The following is a 19926-nucleotide window of genomic DNA, read 5'->3' as shown; positions in this document are numbered from 1 at the left end:
CCAACACAATCTCATCCTCCCCCTGCAAAACCCTAATTCCCACCGCAAGGTAAAAAAAAAAAAAAAAACCAGTGGTGCGCGATGCCACCGAAGTTCGATCCCTTGCAGGTGGTGGACGTGTTCGTCCGAGTCACCGGCGGCGAGGTCGGCGCGGCGAGTTCCCTCGCTCCAAAGATCGGTCCATTGGGTCTCTCCCCAAAGAAGATCGGAGAAGACATTGCGAAGGAAACCGCGAAGGACTGGAAGGGCCTCCGCGTGACGGTGAAGCTGACAGTACAGAACCGGCAGGCGAAGGTGACGGTGGTGCCCTCCGCCGCCGCGCTTGTCATCAAGGCGCTGAAGGAGCCTGAGAGGGACAGGAAGAAGACGAAGAACATCAAGCACAGCGGGAACATCTCCCTAGACGACGTCGTTGAGATCGCCAGGGTCATGAGTCCTCGCTCCATGGCCAAGGATCTCAGTGGAACCATTAAGGAGATTCTCGGGACTTGCGTTTCGGTTGGGTGCACCGTTGATGGGAAGGACCCCAAGGATCTGCAGCAGGAGATTTCTGATGGAGATGTTGAGGTTCCTCTTGAATGAAGTTGCTGAAATTTCAGTGGTTTTTTGTTGTTTCGTTTATGTTGTTTTTTTGGGCAATTTTGGTTTTTTTTTCTTTTTATAAAGGAATTTGAGTCATAGGAATGGTATGATAGTTAAGACTTTGGTAAATGATATCACATTGTTGGGTTTTTGAGTAATTTTGTAATGGAGTTGTGATTTGTATTGTTGCCAAAACCATTTGTCAAATTTTAAGGTTGGATCGTAAGTTTGTTATCTGCTCTATGGATTGCTTTTCTGTGCTCGTTTATGTTGTATGTGCGAAGGGTAGCATAGCAAAGTTTAGTAGTATTCCGAAGAGCAAAATGAAATATAAGATATTGGGTGAAATGAATTAAACAATTCAATTCGATAAAAATTGTAGTTTTTAAATTTTTATATGCAATTTAGAAGGCAATCTCTGGTTAATTTGGTAAAGGGACCCGAATATGAATTCTGTGAAATACTAATTAGTGTTATATAATATGATCTGAATTTACAATAATGGTCTAATAATTAAGCTAAACATATGACTACTTAGAAGAGTCATGGGTTTATCATTTCATTCAAATTAAGTTTTTTAATTAAAATTGTCACTTGGAAATGGTTTTACCTATCCATTACCTATATTACTTTTCTTAATAAATCTCTTTTTTTTAGAGGTGTTAGTTTAATTGTGTGGGATATTGTTTGGTTATTTTGAGCACTATTCCTCCAAGTCATGAACCCAACTTGTTGGCTTTATGCATAACCTCGAATTAATCAAGTGTGTCTTTCATGTGTACATTTAACTTCAGTGTAAAATAAACCTCTCTCATTTACACAATCTTCCTTATGGCTAGTGTACTATTGAGGCTTGTTAATCACCTAGCCCTATCCCTTAAACTGTTAAGTATACATCATCGTCTCTTCTCAGTTGTCATCATGTATGTTCTTTTATTATATAACTAGTCATTATTTTATTGACTTAAGTGTCAGTATGTGTTTTATAGAAAGGAAATTTTTTCATGTCCAGAAATGGTGATATACTGATATGAATAAATGGTGAATTACTTTTATGGTAGATTTGGTAGAAAAGAAATAGGAAAGAAAGAAGAATTTTTTTAAATTTTTTTGTGTGAGTCTCACTTATTCACACCTTTATCTTTCTATTTTAATTTAAATATTTTTTTTCTTTTTTCTCTTCTCTCCAACCAAACAATCCCTTAGAATTGCTTTTCAAGAGCAACTAACATAGAGTTAACTTAAAAGCATACCTGACAAAAGCAAAATTATATAGCTTGTTTTAAGGTGACAATTTTATATTAAATTTTATTATAAATTTAATTTTTAGATAAAAATATTCAAAAGATAAATCAATTAAACTTTTTTATCAAAATTAATTTACAAAGTTAAGATGATTCAAAATCAAGAAGGCTTACTTAAACAAACTACAAGCGTCATGGCTATGTGCATACTCTCCAAGATTTAAAAAGAAAAACAAATGTAGAATTAAGGAAAACTAATCGATTCTCTCTCTTTTTTTCTTCTTAACAATAATAATAATTACATAGGAGGGTGTAAAACTATTGAGACATTGGAGAGGGGTCTTATCTATACCGATGGGAGATCTTTCTTATAAGAGCAGTTGAGAAGTTATCTAATTTGAGGGGTGTTCTTTTCTGCACTTGCGGAATTGCTTCGTGCACGTCTTATATTACTTTCAGAATGATTGCACATCTCATATTGCTTCCAGAATGATCATCCTTAAAGCAAGATGAATATTAGTGATATTCTTTTTAACACTCTTTTTCGAATACTTTCTTTGATCTTCTCTTTCAAATAACTTCTATGTGATTTGTTAGAATTTATTAAAAATTATTAATTTTGGTAGGTTTTATTTCTCAATTTTTATATCCCGATTTATATTAAATGAGAAGCAAAACTTATTAAAATTAATCATTTTTAATAAATTCTAATCAAGAGAGTACCCAAAAGAGAATGTTACTAGCATTCCTCTAGAAAGCAATATGAGAAGTTCAGGACTTAATTTGGAGAGTGCAGCAAGCAATTGTGTAATTTGAGCGGTGAAATACAATTTTAATCTTATCTTTCTTCACTAAAAATAAAAGAGCCTTGTTTTTTAGGTCAATAAAATAAAATAGGCTTTCGGTTCAATGGACTCGATTATCTTCAATGAAGCAATTTGGGTGTTACTTTGGGCACCCAGCATTTTTGCTGGGACACCCAACACCTTTAGTAAAATGACTAAATTACCCTTAAGCCATTTAATACATAAGGAACAGTGACTCATCCTCTCCCTTTCTCCTCTGCGCCGCTTCACTTCTGCTTCGTCTTCTTCCTCTTCTGTTCTGTCTTCTTCCTCTTCCTCTCGTTTTTCCTTTGCTTCTTCTTTTTTCTTCGTTTTTTTTGCTTCTTCTCACGCACATTGTTTCTTCCTCTGTCGCGCGTTGCTGCTGGTTCGTCTTCTTCGTTGCTGCTGGGTGTTGATTGCTGGTTGTTGCTTGGTGTTCGTTGCTGCTTCGTCTTGCTGGTTGCTTGGTGTTGAATCCAATTCCTACTGTGTTGAATAAAAGTGCAATTAAAATTCCTGGGGAGTTATACATTTGTTTATTGATAAACCATGAACCAGAATAGATCCCACGCTGTTGTTCTTATTCTTCCTCTCCAACAAAAAAATGAATTTTTTTTGGAAAAATTCCATACAGATTGTTCGTATGAACCATACGGATTGACATTCCGCATGAACCATATGTATGGATTTTTTTTCTGTTAAATAATTTAAAATTTAATATTAGATTGCTAAAATTAAGATTAGATTGGTGAAACAATTAATTTTCAATATTATAAATTTTAAATATGATAAGATTTTTAGTTTAAGATAATGATTGAAATAAAATTTGAAAGAATATTTGATTTAGTAGTTATAAAAAATATTGAAACTAAAATTTAAAATATGATACGATTGTTAGTTTAAAATAATGATTGAAATCAAATTTAAAAATATATTTGATTTAGTAGTTATAAAAAATGTTGAAAACAATTTAAAATATGATAAGATTGTTAGTTTAAGATAATGATTGAAATAAAATTTAAAATATATTAAATTTGTTAGTTATAAGAAATATGGAAACCAAAATTTAAGATATAATAAGATTGTTAGTTTAAGGTAATGATTGAAATTAAATTTAAAAATATATTTGATTTTGTAGTTATAAAAAATATTGATAACATAATGTGTCATTTTTGTAGTCATTTTTATTTATAATTTATATATTTAAACAAATTAATTGTTATATAAAAAATAATCATCAAAAAATTTATTATGTAAATTTACATATACATTAAATATAAATTAAAAAATTTAGTGTTATATATAACGACACTATTTATTTATAATATAATGTATCTATTAGCTCAGTTGGTTTGAGTATTTTATTAATAATGCAAGTGACATAAGTTCAATCCCTTCTTGGACCATTAATTTTAAATTAAATCTGTAGGCCCAATACGGATTGTCAATCTGTACGGGTCATACGAATCGTATGTGCATACCATTTTTTTTGCTTTTCTCCGATGATGAAAACCGATCAAAAATTATCGTATACTCCTAACAAATTCACGTACACCACCGAAGACCAAATATGCTTCTAAAACGCCTTTAATGGAAGCAACTTACACTAAGTTACAGAAAATTTGCGGAAAAAAAATGACGTTGCAGAAATGAAAAAGTACAACTGCTATTTATAACCAAAACTACCCTTAGAGGTCCAAAATATGCTGGAAAGTTGCTGGGTGCCCCAAGCAATTTAGAGGTCCAAAATGTGTCCAATTTAGCCCGTGACGGGTTAAAGGGCCGATTCAATAAAGTACGAACGTTTACCCTCCTGTGAGTGGTTTCGCCGCACTTTGGGACTTTGGGTAGTGCTTAGAGTAACAGAATAAATGTATCTATTTATTTGGTCAGACGGGAGAAAAAAGTTATTTGTTACTTGTATTGCTAAGGCAATGACTATAACTGGAAACGTTTAGAATTTGCAATTATTGAGCTTTTTATTCATGTTCCCATACTGTGCAAATCATCGAATATATCACACCTGTTAAAAGAGTAAGCTGGAGTAGTGAATGCTGCCGTGTTGGTATTTGAGACTTTTGCTTGCGTAGTTGGGAAAGGATAATGTTTTCTAACAATCAAATAGACAATAACAAAAATTCTTATTTGATTTTAAAATTATTTTTGAGATACATGTATACAAAATAAGATAATATAATAGTTATATACGATAATATAAAAGATAATACGACCTCTGTTATTACCGGAGATAGTACTAAAGTTCCAACATGATGAATTAAAAAAACGCGATTAACAAAAGTATAATTAAGAAGAGAGATTTATTAGATGTGATCAATTATATTTTTTAATAATCAGTAAAATTATATAGTGAATATTTTATATCAATAATATTATTATAACAAAGAATCTTATTAAAAACATTGATAAAAAAACTAAAAACTAAAAATATTTATCATACATCATAAGAGAACGTAAAAAAAATCATAGATAAAATATGTTGCATAAAAAAGAAAAGAAATAATTATATTATACTATATCAAATATGGTATTAATTGCTTGTCATTCAACTCTAAACATAAATATAAGTTGCACATGTAACGCAAGTTGATGGAGAAGAGAAAAAGGAGGAGTTGCTGACCATTTCTTTTCCCTCTACAACAGGCAATTAATTAATTTTAGAATATTTGGACGGAAGGCATTGAATTACGCACCACACTCCTACTAATTTTTCCTGGAAGCTTCCTACGAATATGTCAAGAATCACTTTTGATTTTATTCTCACTTGTATATCAGCAATATGTGTGGTGGTCTTAATCTCAAGATATCTCCTCCTAAAAACTCGTGATTTTAGCTCTTTATTCTTACCTCCCACACTAACCTTTTTTTGCATATAAATACACACAAGGGTCTTGGTTGTGTCTCACAAACCATATTAAAACCCTTTTTTGAAATACTCTTGTGACCAACCAAGGTCTCTTATTTCTAGACATAGGAGGAGGAGAGAAGAATTGTTTCTATTTCAAAGATTCAGCAAATTAAGGAGCAGAAAAAGTCACATATTTTGTTGTTGAATTCATCAATATGGCTAAGGGAATCAGAAACCTAAGTTCGTGGATGGAGGTTGCCCCGGCACCAATAATTTTCCCAACAAAGCCTTCTAATTCGCCTGCTTTGGAGACCATCACAGAAGAAGTTGCTGAGGATGATGAAGCTTCCATGAATACCCTTCTCAAGTAGTAGCAAATGTTGCAGGATCAATTATGAAGCCTCTTTTGAAGAGGCTTCAGCTTATGAAGATTGAAGAGGATCAATCAAGTTGTGGAAATAATCACTAGTTGTTATTCGCTACAACTTTGTATAGTCAATTTTGTGAAATATGTAGTTCTCTTTTTCCTTCTTTTTGGATGATTTTAATCTATACATCCCTGCCTTTGTTTAGGCTGGAGTTGGTTTATTAAGAAATGGCAAATTGCAGTTTCTCGTTGTTTTGACAAATTTGATGGACCGTAGTTGATATCTCTTATTAATTTATTCTCAAAATCAAAATATCATGCGTTTGATTCCCATTAATATAAATATCAGCCGAGACTTATTAACCTTAATATCGATTAAAATAAAACAATATAAGGCTAATTAAAAGCATTATGCTTGTAACGACATATTATATGAGGCAGGAGATACTCAGTTATGTTTATGCAGAATAAGTATGTGTTTGTTTTAGCCTATGTTTGGTTTAAAAGAAAGGGGAAGGAAAGAAAGTCAGAGGAAGGAAAGATGGTGGAAAGTGAATCTTTCCACTGTTTGGAACAATCTTAAAAAGTGAAGGAAAGAAAATTTTATGTGGACCCCACCCAAAAATCCTTTCCGCGCTACTTTGGACGGAAAGCGGGAAGAGCGACCAAAATTTTGGGCAAAAGGACAATAATGCCCTTCTCTTTCATCAAATTCTATTTGTCTTTTTGAATACCCTTCAAATCAAAATCCTTCAAAAAAATTGCTTGCTCTGGTTCTTGTTTACCTTCCAAAATCAAACTGGTCCATTTCATTTGTTCTACTTCCACAACCTTTCAGTTGCTTTGTAAGGTACCATCCCTATTCTTCCTTCTCATATGGGTTTCTTTGATGCCATTGAATAAAAATGTGTTGTTGTTGATCTTGTGCTTTGTACGTGTTCTTTGTCTACTTGGCACACATTATGTTGCTTTTGCTTCCTTGTAAATCATTTGAAAAGCTTTCTATTTTATTTTATTTTTTGAAAAATTTATGAAATCTAATGAAGTTTGTGTTGTTTGTGGGTTGTTGCTACTGATTTTTAACTTTGTTGTGATAAAGGATGATTGAATATTTTACACTTATTCTCTATCAAAATTGGTTCAACTGTCTGGAGATTTATCTTTGAAGACTGGTTGTGTTAAGGGTAGTACTAGTAGGAGCTAACTTTTCTACATCTATGCTACTGTGTTAAGTGATGCCATTGAGGGGAATGTTTTAATAGGTTTGCTTTGTTTGCTACGGATCTTAAATTGGTGTTTATGCTGGGTGATTACTTGCTGTCTTGGCTTGGGTAGTTTTCTAGCAGGGTATGGTATAGGAGTAGTCTTGTTTCATTTGGAGAAGAAAAGCCTTGTGAGTGGGATGGCACTAGACAAGTGGTGTACTGTGTATTTGTTTCAAGCATGCCTTATGCCCTCTTTAATATACTTTTCTTGGCCTTTTCCAAAAAAAAAAAAAATTGGTCCAATTGATAGTTAGTCTTAAAATGGTCATTTTTTTATTTTGATTCTTCTATTATATATACTTTACTTATTTGAATGTGTATTGAAAAATATATCAAAACTCATTGATTTATTAAATGTATATTCATTGAAGGTTAACATTTATACTCTGATATGGAGTTTTTAATTAATAATGAAGACAAGTTTGGTGATGCATTGGATGGTATAAAGGAAGAGCAGTCCAAAATAAAACATTTAACTAATCTTGGCATGCAAAATTTAAGTCATTTTCGTCGAGGATTCGACAAACAACAGCGTCTTTGTTCTGTAGTCTTATTGTGCTATATTGTTCATGCGTTACATATGCTTCAAACAATGTCACATTTCATTCGTAGTCCAATTAGTCATGGAAGTCATGAAAGGGAGCGTAAACGTCTCGATTTAATGAGACAATTAGTACATACTGAAAAATGCCGAGACATAATACGAATGGGACCTGAGGCATTTATGTTATTGTGTCATAAATTGAGGGGAACTGGTTATGTGAAGGATACTATACGATCCACAGTTGAAGAACAAGTTGCTAAGTTCCTACACATCATTGGTCATAATGTGAAAAATCGCACCGTGTCATTCTTCTTCCGCCGTTCTGGTGAGACTGTTAGCCGTCACTTTCACAATGTTTTACGTGCCATCATTTCATTAGAAGATGAGTTCCTAGTCCAACCTTCTGGTAGGGATGTACCTCCACAAATATTAAACAATAGCAGATTCTATCCTTTTTTTAAGGTACTTATGCCTTAAATTCACTTTAATATGTTTAGCCTCACAAATTCATCCTACAATTTCATCACTAATCAAATTGCGTATTTAATTTAATAAAAAGGATTGCATTGGAGCTATAGATGGAACACATATTCGGGTAAAGGTCCCAAGAGCGGAAGCCGCACGATTTCGTGGAAGAAAAGACTACCCTACACAAAATGTTTTGGCTGCGTGTAACTTTGATATGAAATTCACTTATGTTTTACCGGGGTGGGAAGGCACAGCATCTGACTCTAGGATTTTGAAAGATGCTTTAAGTAGGGAAGACTCTCTAAAAATTCCTGAAGGTTAGTAGTCTATTAATTTGATTTGACTATTAAGTATCACAATTTAGAATTATAATAGTTAACACGTCAAATAATAAATTATATCACAACTTTTGTAGGAAAATATTATCTTGGGGATGCCGGTTTTATGCTAAAACGTGGGGTGCTTACACCTTATAGAGGTGTTCGTTATCACTTGAAGGAATATTCTACTCGCAGCCCGCAAAATTCTAAGGAGTTGTTCAATCATCGCCATGCTTCACTTCGAAATGTTATTGAGAGATGTTTTGGAGTACTAAAGAAAAGATTTCCAATTTTATCTACTGGCACCGAACCCTTTTACTCATTTGAAGTCATGACAGACATTGTACTTGCTTGTTGTATATTGCATAACTTCTTAATGGGTGTTGATGTTGATGAGACCTTAATTGCTGAAGTAGATCGTGAGTTACTTCAACAAGAGATTGATAGATCCCAACCACAACAACAACGTGATGATGACTATAGATTGGGAACAATTTTAAGGGACGATGTTGCTATCAGAATGTGGAATGTTTATCCAATATGATAACACTATATAAGTAATATGTATTTCTAATGTGTTGTTTTTTTTTTTTGTGTAATGTGACTACATGTGTAGAATGTAGTACAAAACTTGTGTTCTATTTGTGTATGGTTTTGGGAAATTACATGAACATGATTATGTTGTAGTAGAATTATCCAGTGGTATGCATTACTAATATTTCTTAGTTTACTCATGTTATTTTTGTGGATGAATTTCTCATAAGCTAATATTCATATGAAAATGGATACATCAACTTGTGTCCTTTTGAAATTTATATGCAGCTACTACAATGCCAAAGGGAAAAACCACTCCATCAGATTCTAATCACCCTGGTAGAGATAGCCTACAATGGAATGATGAAATGGATCAAATGTTGTTGAATGCTTTGGGTGAAGAGGCAAATAAGGGAAATAGGCACGATGGTGCTTGGACAACACAAGCATACAACAACATGGTCGAAGCCTTAAGATCTACAATTGGACCAAATATCACAAAGAATCATATAAAGAATAGAATGAAGACACTAAAAAATCATTTTGCTGAAGCTTACGACTTGTTCCATAGCTTAAGTGGATTCTCTTGGAATTCAATAACTCGAAAATTTGATGCTGAGGACGACGTCTGGGAAGAGCTGATTAAAGTAATTAGCATTCTTATCCTTTATTTGATCACTTGACTTTTATGTTAATTATAAGTACCAAATTGATCACTTGTCATTTTTACCTTTTATGTAGGGAAAGCCACATGCTGCAAGATGGAGAAAAATGCAAATTAAGCATTATGACATCTTGACTGAGTTATTTGCAACTGATAGGGCAAAAGGAAATGTTGCGAAAACAGCTAAGGAAAGGAGGAAACAATGGGAGAAGGAGAATATTGACTTGAATAACTATTTTGAAGATACAGAAATGTATGTGCCAAATGTTGGTATGTTTGATGAAAACCAATTTTCACCCCCCAACTTTGAGGATGCTAGTCCACAAAATGGTCAAACAAATCCTAGTGGCTTAAATACTTCAAGGGGTACAAAACGGAAGAGAAATGTGGTTGAGTTAGTTGAAGATCAATATGAGCGAATGAATGAAAGTATCATGACAATTGCTGAAGCTTTGAAAGAGGGAAATTCTGTTTCTAAGGAGCTGCACCAAGTTGCAGAGCGTCAAGTTGAAGTTGCTGAAAGACAAGTTGCAGTCATTGAAAAACAAGTTGAAATTGCTGAAAAACAAGTTACTGTGATACAACAAACTCGTCCTCGTCATTATTCAGAATCTGATGTATGGGATCTTTTAGAGGAATTAAGAGTCACAGATCCATTTCGCATGAAGGTTTATAACCATTTATGTGATAATGAGCACAAAAAACGTAAGCTTTTTGGCGTACCACCTCATATGAGAGGAGAAGCTCTCATTCAAATGATGACTGATGCAGGTATATTTTGTTAAGAGCATTGGTAGTGCTCCTTTTTTGGTCCTATATATTTAGGACATCATGTGATGCCTTTACTAATGACAGCCTATAACGTATTGCTTTTTTGGAGTGGTTGTGGATATGCTCTTTTGTTGGGATTGTATATATTTAAGGCATCATATGAGACCTTATTAATTTATGACTTAGTCTATATTAATTATCATTTTGGGATATATATGACTTAAGATGGAAATTATTAGTTTTTATGACTGGAGATGCATGGTAACCTGTGACTTTTGTTGTTATGCTACTTTTGAATATGCTTTGGAGTCTGCTATCCCTTTTGGTACTATATTGATGATTTTGATGATGGAGCCTTATACCATCCTTCAGAGGTGTGCATTCAATAGAAACTGAAAGGTTTGAGTCATCTCCCTTTGTTTACAAGTTTTTGTATTATACTATATTTACATACACAATGTTATATTTTATTATTACACTAAATAAATTTATAGATTTTTTCACACTTTGACACAATATGTTCTGCAGTCACAGTTTTTATATATGCATTTTGCAAAGGATAATAACAATGAGCTAGTGGTACAGGCCTTGAATATATTTTAGAGTTCATTAATAATCTATACCTCATATTTATGTCTTATAGTAATTTCATATTAGACTTTTTATGCCTTGAAGCTACTGTGGAGATTTTATATTGGCAAGGGGTCTAAGTGAAAGTGGCGTAGTCTTTTTTTACTGCATAATTTTCTGCATAAACTCAATTTGATGCAGTTAGATATTTGAAAGAAATTTGGTTGAGGCTTTGAAAGAATAAATTGAGAGTCTTGTTGATTTAAAAACACTGAACTTTTATGCTCATGATGTTTAATCATCTCAATGTGTTATAATAGTAGTAACTAATATATGGTTTGAATGTAGGTGCTTTCACCTCTAGTGCAATACAAGTAGAAGTGCAGCAAGCAACTGGAGCTATAGTGCAAAGATGTGTATACTAATATTGTGTAACTAGACTGTCATTTATGTTTAATTTGCACTATAACATGTAGTGTAATTGGCCAATATATGCATCATAATACTCAAACTCAATATTTATATATAAATAGAATGATGTTGCTTTAGCACTAACTCATCCAAGATTTCAATTTTATCTATGAGGAATTGAACAACTGGTTCAATTGAGGGGTACATTGCTTGAGCATTATCTTTTTTTTTGAGAAGGCAAAAGAAATAATGTATTAAAATTATGGTACCAGAGAGGTACCAACAATTGAGTTACAAGAGACATTACAACATGGTTTATCCCACCCAACTACTAGCACCACCTTGATACAAATACAAGGAAGCCAAGTACAAATTTATTAAAGAATGAAATGAGACACCTTTCCTAAAAAAACCAGAGCTGACAGGAATGAAAGAAAATTGAAAACACAGCTTGAACCACACCTTATCAGAGCTAAAAAAAATAAGAGAGCATCTTTGAATGTTATTCTCAAACAAAATAATTCTTATTATTCACACTCTAGTGCACACCTGCTATAAGAAATTTGCAAATTGCAGCATATCTATGTTGATATCTAGCTGAACAAATGAAATTTTTGAGCATTATTAATTTAACTTAATAAAAATTAATGCTATAAAAACTGCTAATTTTATTTTATTGAAGATAAGTTGACATATTTTATCTTAAAGGAATAAAAAAAATATAATTTCAATATTAAGCTTGTGTCTGACTTTTATTTTTTTTCTTTATTATTTAAAATATATTTTATTCTCTTCACCCTCTTTAATATTTATATAAGGTTAGTTTTGTCATTTCACAAATGTACCTCTTCCTTTCCTTATCACTTTCCATCCAAACAAACAGGAGAAAAGAAAGTTTTAACTTTCTTTCTTTCCACTTTCCCTTGTACCAAACAACTAAGACAATCCTTCCACTTTCTACTATCTTTCTTTCCTTTAACTTTCTTTCCTTCCACTTTCTTTCCTACCACTTTCTTTTCCAAACCAAACATAGTGTTAATGTTTGAGGGGTATGAGACGGTCTCTAATGACCGTTCTCACAAAAGTAACAAATTGTTATTTCTTACAAAATAATACTTTAAAACTTGTGTCAACTGAATGCAATCGAAATATAAATATCCCTAAATTTCTGTTCGGAGACATATCCAATGGGTTGTCACTTTGTTATATTTGAAGAATGCAAAATGGAGATTAATTAAAAACGAAAGAGAAAAAGTAAAAAACAGAGTAAAACCTCGTAGGACGACCTAAATTGGACAAAAGAAATTGTAAAATCCTTCACAGGAAGTATTCGATACCAAACATGCTTGTAGGAATCTCAAAAGGGGTTTGTCGGACTTTTTTTTTTTTTTGGACAGTCCCTTTTTTGTGTGTGAATGTGGACAATCCCTTGTTAATACAGTATATTTGACACCGTTACTTTGTGAAATTTGGCAACTTGCATCATTCTATATATTTAATAGCCCTTGTGAAATTGATACCACAGAAATCTTGGAATATATTGAAGCATTAATTTGTCGTAGTTCTCTCAAATAATATTTGTTTTTCATTTTAAACTTTAAAGGCTCTCCTAACTTGATTCTTCGAATCTTGTTATCTTTGTTACTAGTAATTTATTAATATCAACTTAAGGTAGTGAAAAGATTATATTAGGTTAGGTATTGTAGTACTGCTGCTTAATTAGATGAATGGTGGACCACATCACTTACCCTAATTGTGATGGCAACTGTGCTCACATCTTAAGCAGCCATTAGTTGGTGCATTTGCACACTTCTTTCAGTTTCCACCGTAGAATATATAGATTTGCTCATTAACTCCACCTACCACGAGAAGCACGTTTAGCATTAGGAAAGGTTAAGTTACATAAACGACAACTTATTTTATTTTTGTTATTACATAAACGACAACTTCGTATTTGCAAAATTTGTGATCTAGCGTCTTCCTTTCCGTGTCTCTGTGTCGGTGGATATTGATGTTATTGTCTAGATTGACCATCGTTTCGAAGAAACAGCCGCATCGCAAACAAAAGAATATAGTAGTAATATTTTTTTTATAAAAAAAATACATTTTTAGTTAATATAAATATAATAAGATTTAATTTTCCATTAATTTTTTAAATTAATTTTAATCATTATAAAATTTAAAATTTCTCAAAATATTTTTTATGAATATATACTTACTAATGATGTTACATACTATATTTAAATATATTATATCTTATATGTTAAAATAATTATTGAAGTTTCGTAGTTTACTAAATTATAAAATCATCTATAGAATTTGCAAAATTTATGAAGATTGAAATTAAAATGAATTCAAAGACCAAAAAAGTAAATTTAATCATACTTATAAAATTAAAAAAAATACATTTAACTTTTCCCCCGTGAGTTTAGCTATTTTTTTGTGTGAAGACTACTTCTTCTAATCCTTTTTAACAATGAGTTTTATTTTTTTTTATTTCTATTTATTTGTCATTTTCAATATTTATTATAATTTTTTGTCAATTATATTTTTACTTCCCAATTAATTTTATTTATTTGTTATTTTCAAAGTTTAAGATATTTTTTTTTCCAATTACTATATCTTTTCTCACCACCTAATTTTAATTATTTTAGTCATTTATTAGGAGAGTGAATCATTGTCACTTGTCAGTCATCTCTCACCCAATCTCTCATTAATTATTAAAAGTTGTAACAAACTTGATAAATATTTTATAAAAAGGAAAAAATATTACATTTTTTATTTACAGTATAAAAACTTTAAACAATACTTACTTAAAAAAAGAATAAACGGAGTGCCAGTCACTCTATTACCTAAAATTTCATTCATTAATAAAGGGTATAATAAGAAAACTTAAAAGCTATTTTAATAGAAACTAGAAAATGTATTTACACTTCTTATTTTCAAGACAAAAACCTTTATCGGCACTTAAAAATGAATAATAGACTCTTTTTGTTTGTGTGTATAAAGTTTTAGCTGAGTTGATTAAAATATTCATTTGAAACTTTTTAAAATATTAATGGTTGTGTGACCTTACTTATGTCCAAAGCAATGGCTGCCATATAAACAAAACCATATTTTCCCCGTGCATTATTACTTTCCCTTTGATAATGATAGTGTGGGTCATATCTAATAGACTAATAACATGGTTACTTTAACCCTAATATAAAAGAGCAACCTCAGTGGCTTCCATCTCATAGCACACCACCTTCGTAGTGGAGAGGAGAAGTAAGAACTCGAGTTTCAGCCACACACATAAACTCCAATCATAACCAACACTTTTCCTAATATTAGTTCATCTCTAACACATAGAAACTCAACATGGCTAAGGAAATCAAGTTTTTGGCATTCCATATTGAGTTTGCACCCGCTCCAGTGATTCGCGTCAGAAAGGTTTCACAGGTTCCTGTGTTAGAAACCATTGCCGAAGAGGCTGAAGAATGTGACCAAGAGTTTAGTCCTCACTAGCTAGCTATTGTTGGTGAACATATTACATATATATCGTTGTTGTTCACTTTAATTTGTTGTGTAGAATCATGAAGTTTCACAATCGATTGAAAGTTTTTGTTGTCGATTCGTGGTAATTAATGAAGTTTTTGTATGTTGATTTGCCTAGCTATAATTGCATGACTATTAATCATGTAATTTACTAATTTTTGTTAATTGGATCTCATCAGACCATGTCAAAATCAACTCATTAATTCAAACGCGCGATACCTGCAGATAAATTAATTAATAATGAACACTTAAAGTTAAAAAGTATATCCTTTTTTTTAACAGCACAAAAGGACGTAGCCGAATGCCCAGAGAGAATTTTGGTACCTTATTTATATTTTCCTTTTGTTTTTAGTTTATTCTTTTAAATTTAGTCTTAATTGTATTTTTTATTTTCAATTTTTTAATTTTTTTTGCAAATTTTATTCCAACTTTTGAATTTGGTGTATTTTATTTTAAACTTTTAAAAAGATTTGTGAATTTTATTCCGTCATTTCTCCATTAATAAACATAAAAATTAAGGATAAATTTTTTTTAAAAAAGTTAAGAATAAAAGTCGTTGAAAAATTGAAAAGTTGGGAATAAACTTTGACAACAACAAAAAAAAAAATTAGGAATAAACTTTGACAACAACAAAAAAAAATTAGGAATAAAGAATACAATTATCTTAATAGTAAAACGACATAGGATAGAATTTTCAGGATTTTTAAAAGTTAACGGTAAAATACACCAAATTAAAATATTAAAAATAAAATTCACAAAAAATTAAAAAAAAAATTGGAAATAAAAAATACAATTAAACCTTAACTTTAAACCGTTTGACTTTAATCTTTTAAAATGTATCGGTTAGAACAAGCTGGTTCTTCCATTAATTTTTTTACACTAACGATGTCAAATTTACGTGATAAAAGTTCATTTAACCTAACATCTCACAGTTTTTCATGTTTTACTAAATTAACTAAGTTGATAGATAAATTTTGGAATAACCAATTTAGTTTAACAGAGGAACTTCAAATGATCAAATAAAACTTTTTAAACTCAAAAAATCAAACTGAAAAAAAATTCAGATATGTGCTTCTCCAATGCGTTGTTCGAAACTGATTGACAACTGTTATACTTAGCTTGGAAAAGGAAGAACATCCATGACCAATCCTATAAAGCGGAGTTTCTGAGGGACTGTGAAGCTCTTACACGCAGAGGAAGGAATTTACCCTCTTGTTGAATATGATGTAATTGTCTTATCAAACTTTTTTTCTTCATAAATAAAAGACAATTTGAACTTAAAAAAAAATTAAAGTTTTATTTTAGACTTAAAAAGATTTTTTTTTCACAAATACAAAATATGTAGGCCCAAAGGCACAAACCAAAGAGTAAAAAGTAGATCCAAATTCTAAAAGTCAGAAACCTGAAGGAGGCTAAAGACCCAAGGGTACTCTCCTTGTTTTAAAATAATTATTACACGTACTAAAAAAAACAGAAATAAATCAAATGAAGAGAAATACTACTAATAGAAGAGTTTATCATGCAAAAAAATAGTTTAATATTGAACTAAAAAATGTAGTTAGGCAACAACAACAACAAAACAACAATTGAAGGCATTTATGAAAGAAATGATAAACAATGAAAATTTTACCTTATTCTTTCTTTAATTACTTCATATTTTTTTTGTGAGAATCTTTTCGCCCTAAATAGCAATTATCTGAAAAAATGCTACGTTCCACGAAAAAAAAAATGCTTCGACTATTTTCTCAATGAACTAGGTTCTCCATGGTTTTAGTGTGCATGCAAAGTCCAATTACTGGACCTTAATTGTTGGGCCATACTCATTTTGCCAAACTGGGCTTGAACTCTCCAAAGAGAGGTCTAAAACATAGGCTACTATTTTCGCTACTACTTTTGCTATTTTTAACTACCAGCATTGTTGAAAAAGACATTCACACCCCTGTCTGTTTATCCCTCCACCCTCTTCCCTTCCCCTCTCTTAGTTAAGAGACTCTCTCTCCACCCCAACTTTTCACTTTCATTTTCTCACCCAAAGAGCTCCACTGTCACGCAGGCCACTTTCCTAGTCGTCTAAGCATTACGACGCTATGCCACCCTCTCCCATTCAGATCCGAGCATCCACTAGCACCTATGTCATCACCCTCCCATGTCAAGCATCCACTAGTGTTGACATCCAAATATGAATATGATTTCATTGTACATTATACAATAGGATCATATTCTTTTTTTCACCCCTCCAATCAACCACTAAAATACAATTTTCTTAAACATTGTACAACTAAATCATATTTTCATTGTTTATTTTTTTTCACCCCCACAAGGGAAACAAAAGCACGATCTCATTATTCAAGTAAATAGTATTTCTGTAGAAGGGCAATTTTGGAATAACATGAAAATCCACCCAATAGGAGCTCCCCTGCAACTAAATCATATACTTTTATGCAAGATAATTGTTGATGTTTGAATTAACTTATTTTAAAATTAATTTTTCCATCCAGTTTTTTTAAAAAAATATTCTTTGAAAATAATTATTGTACCAAAAATAAAACTTCGCTAAAGGGGCATACTACTGAAAAGTTTTACCAAAATTATTAGTGTGATTAAGCAAAAAAACAGTGATCATTATGCATGAGTAAAAATGAAAATTCCGTAGTAGGTGGCCAGAGTGTATTGGATTAAGAAGCAAAACAGTTCGCTATCGCTGGGACAGTTTTTGTTTGACACCACTCGGAAATTTCTCTGCGTCTCTCCTATTTTTTCTGAATCTAACATTAACAACAAGGTGCGCATTTCTCTTCTTCTCTTTCAGATCTATTATGCATGCTATTCCATTCCAATTCCACGCCGTTTCTTGCGTTCCTTTTCACTCATTTCTCTGCTTTTTATTATTCCCATTAATAATCTAGCAAATTGCTTTTCCCCTCTTTCGTTAACCTGAAAAAATAAAATGAAACCAGTGATCCACACCTTGACTAGATTTGGATCTCAACCGAATTAATTATCTTATCGCCATCCGATAGAAATTCATTGTATCAACTGAATTTTTCGACTCCATGCTATGCTGGTTAGCTCTTCTAGGTTTTTGATCTACCAAACATAATAATAATAATAACGATTTCAGAGAAGTTTGAGTAAAGTAATTAACTAATCACGGTGGTTATATAAGAAAATAAATGGTTTATTTTGTAATCAAACGATTTTGATTACTTGCTTTTAGTCTAGAGAGTGAAATTTGTTCACTTTAGAGGAGTTGGATCCAAATTTGTCCATGTAAAATTTGTGATTCTGTAATTGGATGATGATTCCTGCTTGCCTTCAATTTCATTTTTAAGTTTACTGTCCCTTCTTACTGGTATTTGTTTGCAAGATCGTCAATTGCAACCAGATCGCCACCACAACTACAATATAAAGCTTGAAACCTGTGAAACTGCAACGGCTACTGCAATATATAACTTGACACATCTGAAACCTCAATATTAATGGTTGCAGACACAATTTGAAACTGTTTTTGTCTTTGTAAATCAAGCTAATTATGATCTGTATATAATTGCTTGCTTCCATTCTGTATGTTGTTGCTATAAGTAATTCGTCTAATGAATTTTCTTGCCCTTTGTTTGGAGGGTGAAGCAAATTTGGTTGGTTATATAATTTGTTTAGTTCAAAATTTCAATTTTATGTGATGACAATAGTTCTTGTTACTGTTGCATTCCTTGCACTTTTCTGCATTTCAAGGTGGTTTGTTTGCCTAATTATTGATATATCTAGCTGAAGGACTTGCTTTATGACTACTTTCTTGTAGTTTCATGTAACCAGTTAACCATTTGTTAATAGTTACTGATTGTATTCATCACAGAATGGCATCCAACAGGGGTCAAGGTGGAATTCAGCAGCTGTTGGCTGCTGAACAAGAGGCACAACGGATTGTGAATGCTGCGAAAAATGGTATTTTTATCTTAATTTTCTTATCTTCCCATGTTTTTTTCCCCTTATTTCATCAAACTTTTGGTCTAATTATGTGTCTCTGCTTAAAATTTATGTGTTACCAAGTTATTTATGTCCAAAGAGGTCTTTCTCCTGTTTATTCATTTTATATTGGTCTTTTCATATTTATCTGGAAGGATGAATTCTTCGTTTCATGATAGGCATGGGTTTGTTTGCCTCCTCATATAATTATATGTGATAGAACAAATTCTCAGTTTGAGAATTATTGTTATGATATACTAGTGCCAAACTGAAACAGCCAACTTTCAGCTACCCCACCTTTTATTTTGATTTTTGTTATTATTGTTACTTGCATATATTACCGCAACTAAATCTTTTTTGTACACTGATCAATGCTGTCCTCTTCACGTCTATTGTAAGAAAAATTGGCTAGGTTGAAGCAAGCCAAGGAAGAGGCTGAAAAGGAGATTGCTCAATACCGAGCTCAACTAGAGGCTGAGTTTCAAAAGAAAGTGTCAGACGTAAGTCTATGATTATATTTTGATGCTGTTAAGACCATCCTTTTACATTATTCTAATTTATGATGTATTCTCCTACTCCAACTTGTGTGTGTGCTTTCTTATTATTACTGCAGAGTACTGGAGATTCTGGAGCTAATGTCAAGCGGCTTGAGCAAGAGACTGATGAAAAAATCCAGCACCTGAAAACGGAGGCTGCAAGAATATCGGATGATGTTGTTGCCATGCTTCTCAAGCATGTAACAAGTGTGAAAAATTAGGACCCTTTGATATATATTGGTGCTGAGGACTTCTAAATTATGATGATTATTATTCCGAGTTTATTTTTTACTCTAGATATTCTGGTGCGGGTGAGATCCTTGTTTTGGTTACAATGCTTAATACCTTGCTGCACTGTACTCAGTCAGAAATGACTTCAAATTTGTTAAAATAAACATTTCGGAATTAAAAGACAAGTGTATTTTGTGTTGCTATTTTAACAAGTGTTTGAGGACTA

The 19926-nt window shown here is 32.0% G+C and overlaps 3 protein-coding genes across 5 annotated transcripts; all 3 read left to right on the top strand.

Moving 5' to 3' along the window:
• On the top strand, positions 1-825 carry LOC114369156 (60S ribosomal protein L12-like). The gene has a single exon (XM_028326343.1). The coding sequence runs from the start codon at positions 82-84 to the stop codon at positions 580-582; it is 501 nt and encodes a 166-aa protein (XP_028182144.1). The 5' UTR covers positions 1-81; the 3' UTR covers positions 583-825.
• Positions 826-5463: 4638 nt separating this feature from the next.
• Positions 5464-11622, top strand: LOC114370023 (putative nuclease HARBI1). Of its 2 annotated transcripts, none has more exons than XM_028327313.1 (4): positions 5464-6736; positions 9306-9664; positions 9759-10452; positions 11371-11622. In XM_028327313.1, the coding sequence occupies exons 2-4, from the start codon at positions 9314-9316 to the stop codon at positions 11445-11447; spliced, it is 1122 nt and encodes a 373-aa protein (XP_028183114.1). In that variant the 5' UTR covers positions 5464-6736; positions 9306-9313; the 3' UTR covers positions 11448-11622. The 2 variants fall into 2 exon arrangements, with proteins under 2 accessions (XP_028183114.1, XP_028183115.1); XM_028327314.1 differs by lacking the exons at positions 9306-9664; positions 9759-10452; positions 11371-11622 and adding exons at positions 7764-8157; positions 8255-8480; positions 8579-9057.
• Positions 11623-17592: 5970 nt separating this feature from the next.
• LOC114369279 (V-type proton ATPase subunit G1-like) lies at positions 17593-19926 on the top strand. Of its 2 annotated transcripts, none has more exons than XM_028326474.1 (4): positions 17593-17752; positions 18824-18912; positions 19333-19433; positions 19547-19926. In XM_028326474.1, exons 2-4 carry the CDS (start codon positions 18825-18827, stop codon positions 19688-19690), a joined length of 333 nt encoding a protein of 110 aa, XP_028182275.1. In that variant the 5' UTR covers positions 17593-17752; position 18824; the 3' UTR covers positions 19691-19926. The 2 variants fall into 2 exon arrangements, with proteins under 2 accessions (XP_028182275.1, XP_028182276.1); XM_028326475.1 differs by lacking the exon at positions 17593-17752 and adding an exon at positions 18212-18452.

This window comes from Glycine soja, chromosome 10 (genome assembly GCF_004193775.1).
Source record: "Glycine soja cultivar W05 chromosome 10, ASM419377v2, whole genome shotgun sequence".
Taxonomy (NCBI): Eukaryota; Viridiplantae; Streptophyta; class Magnoliopsida; order Fabales; family Fabaceae; genus Glycine; species Glycine soja.
This window is presented reverse-complemented; position numbering and strand designations above follow the sequence as displayed.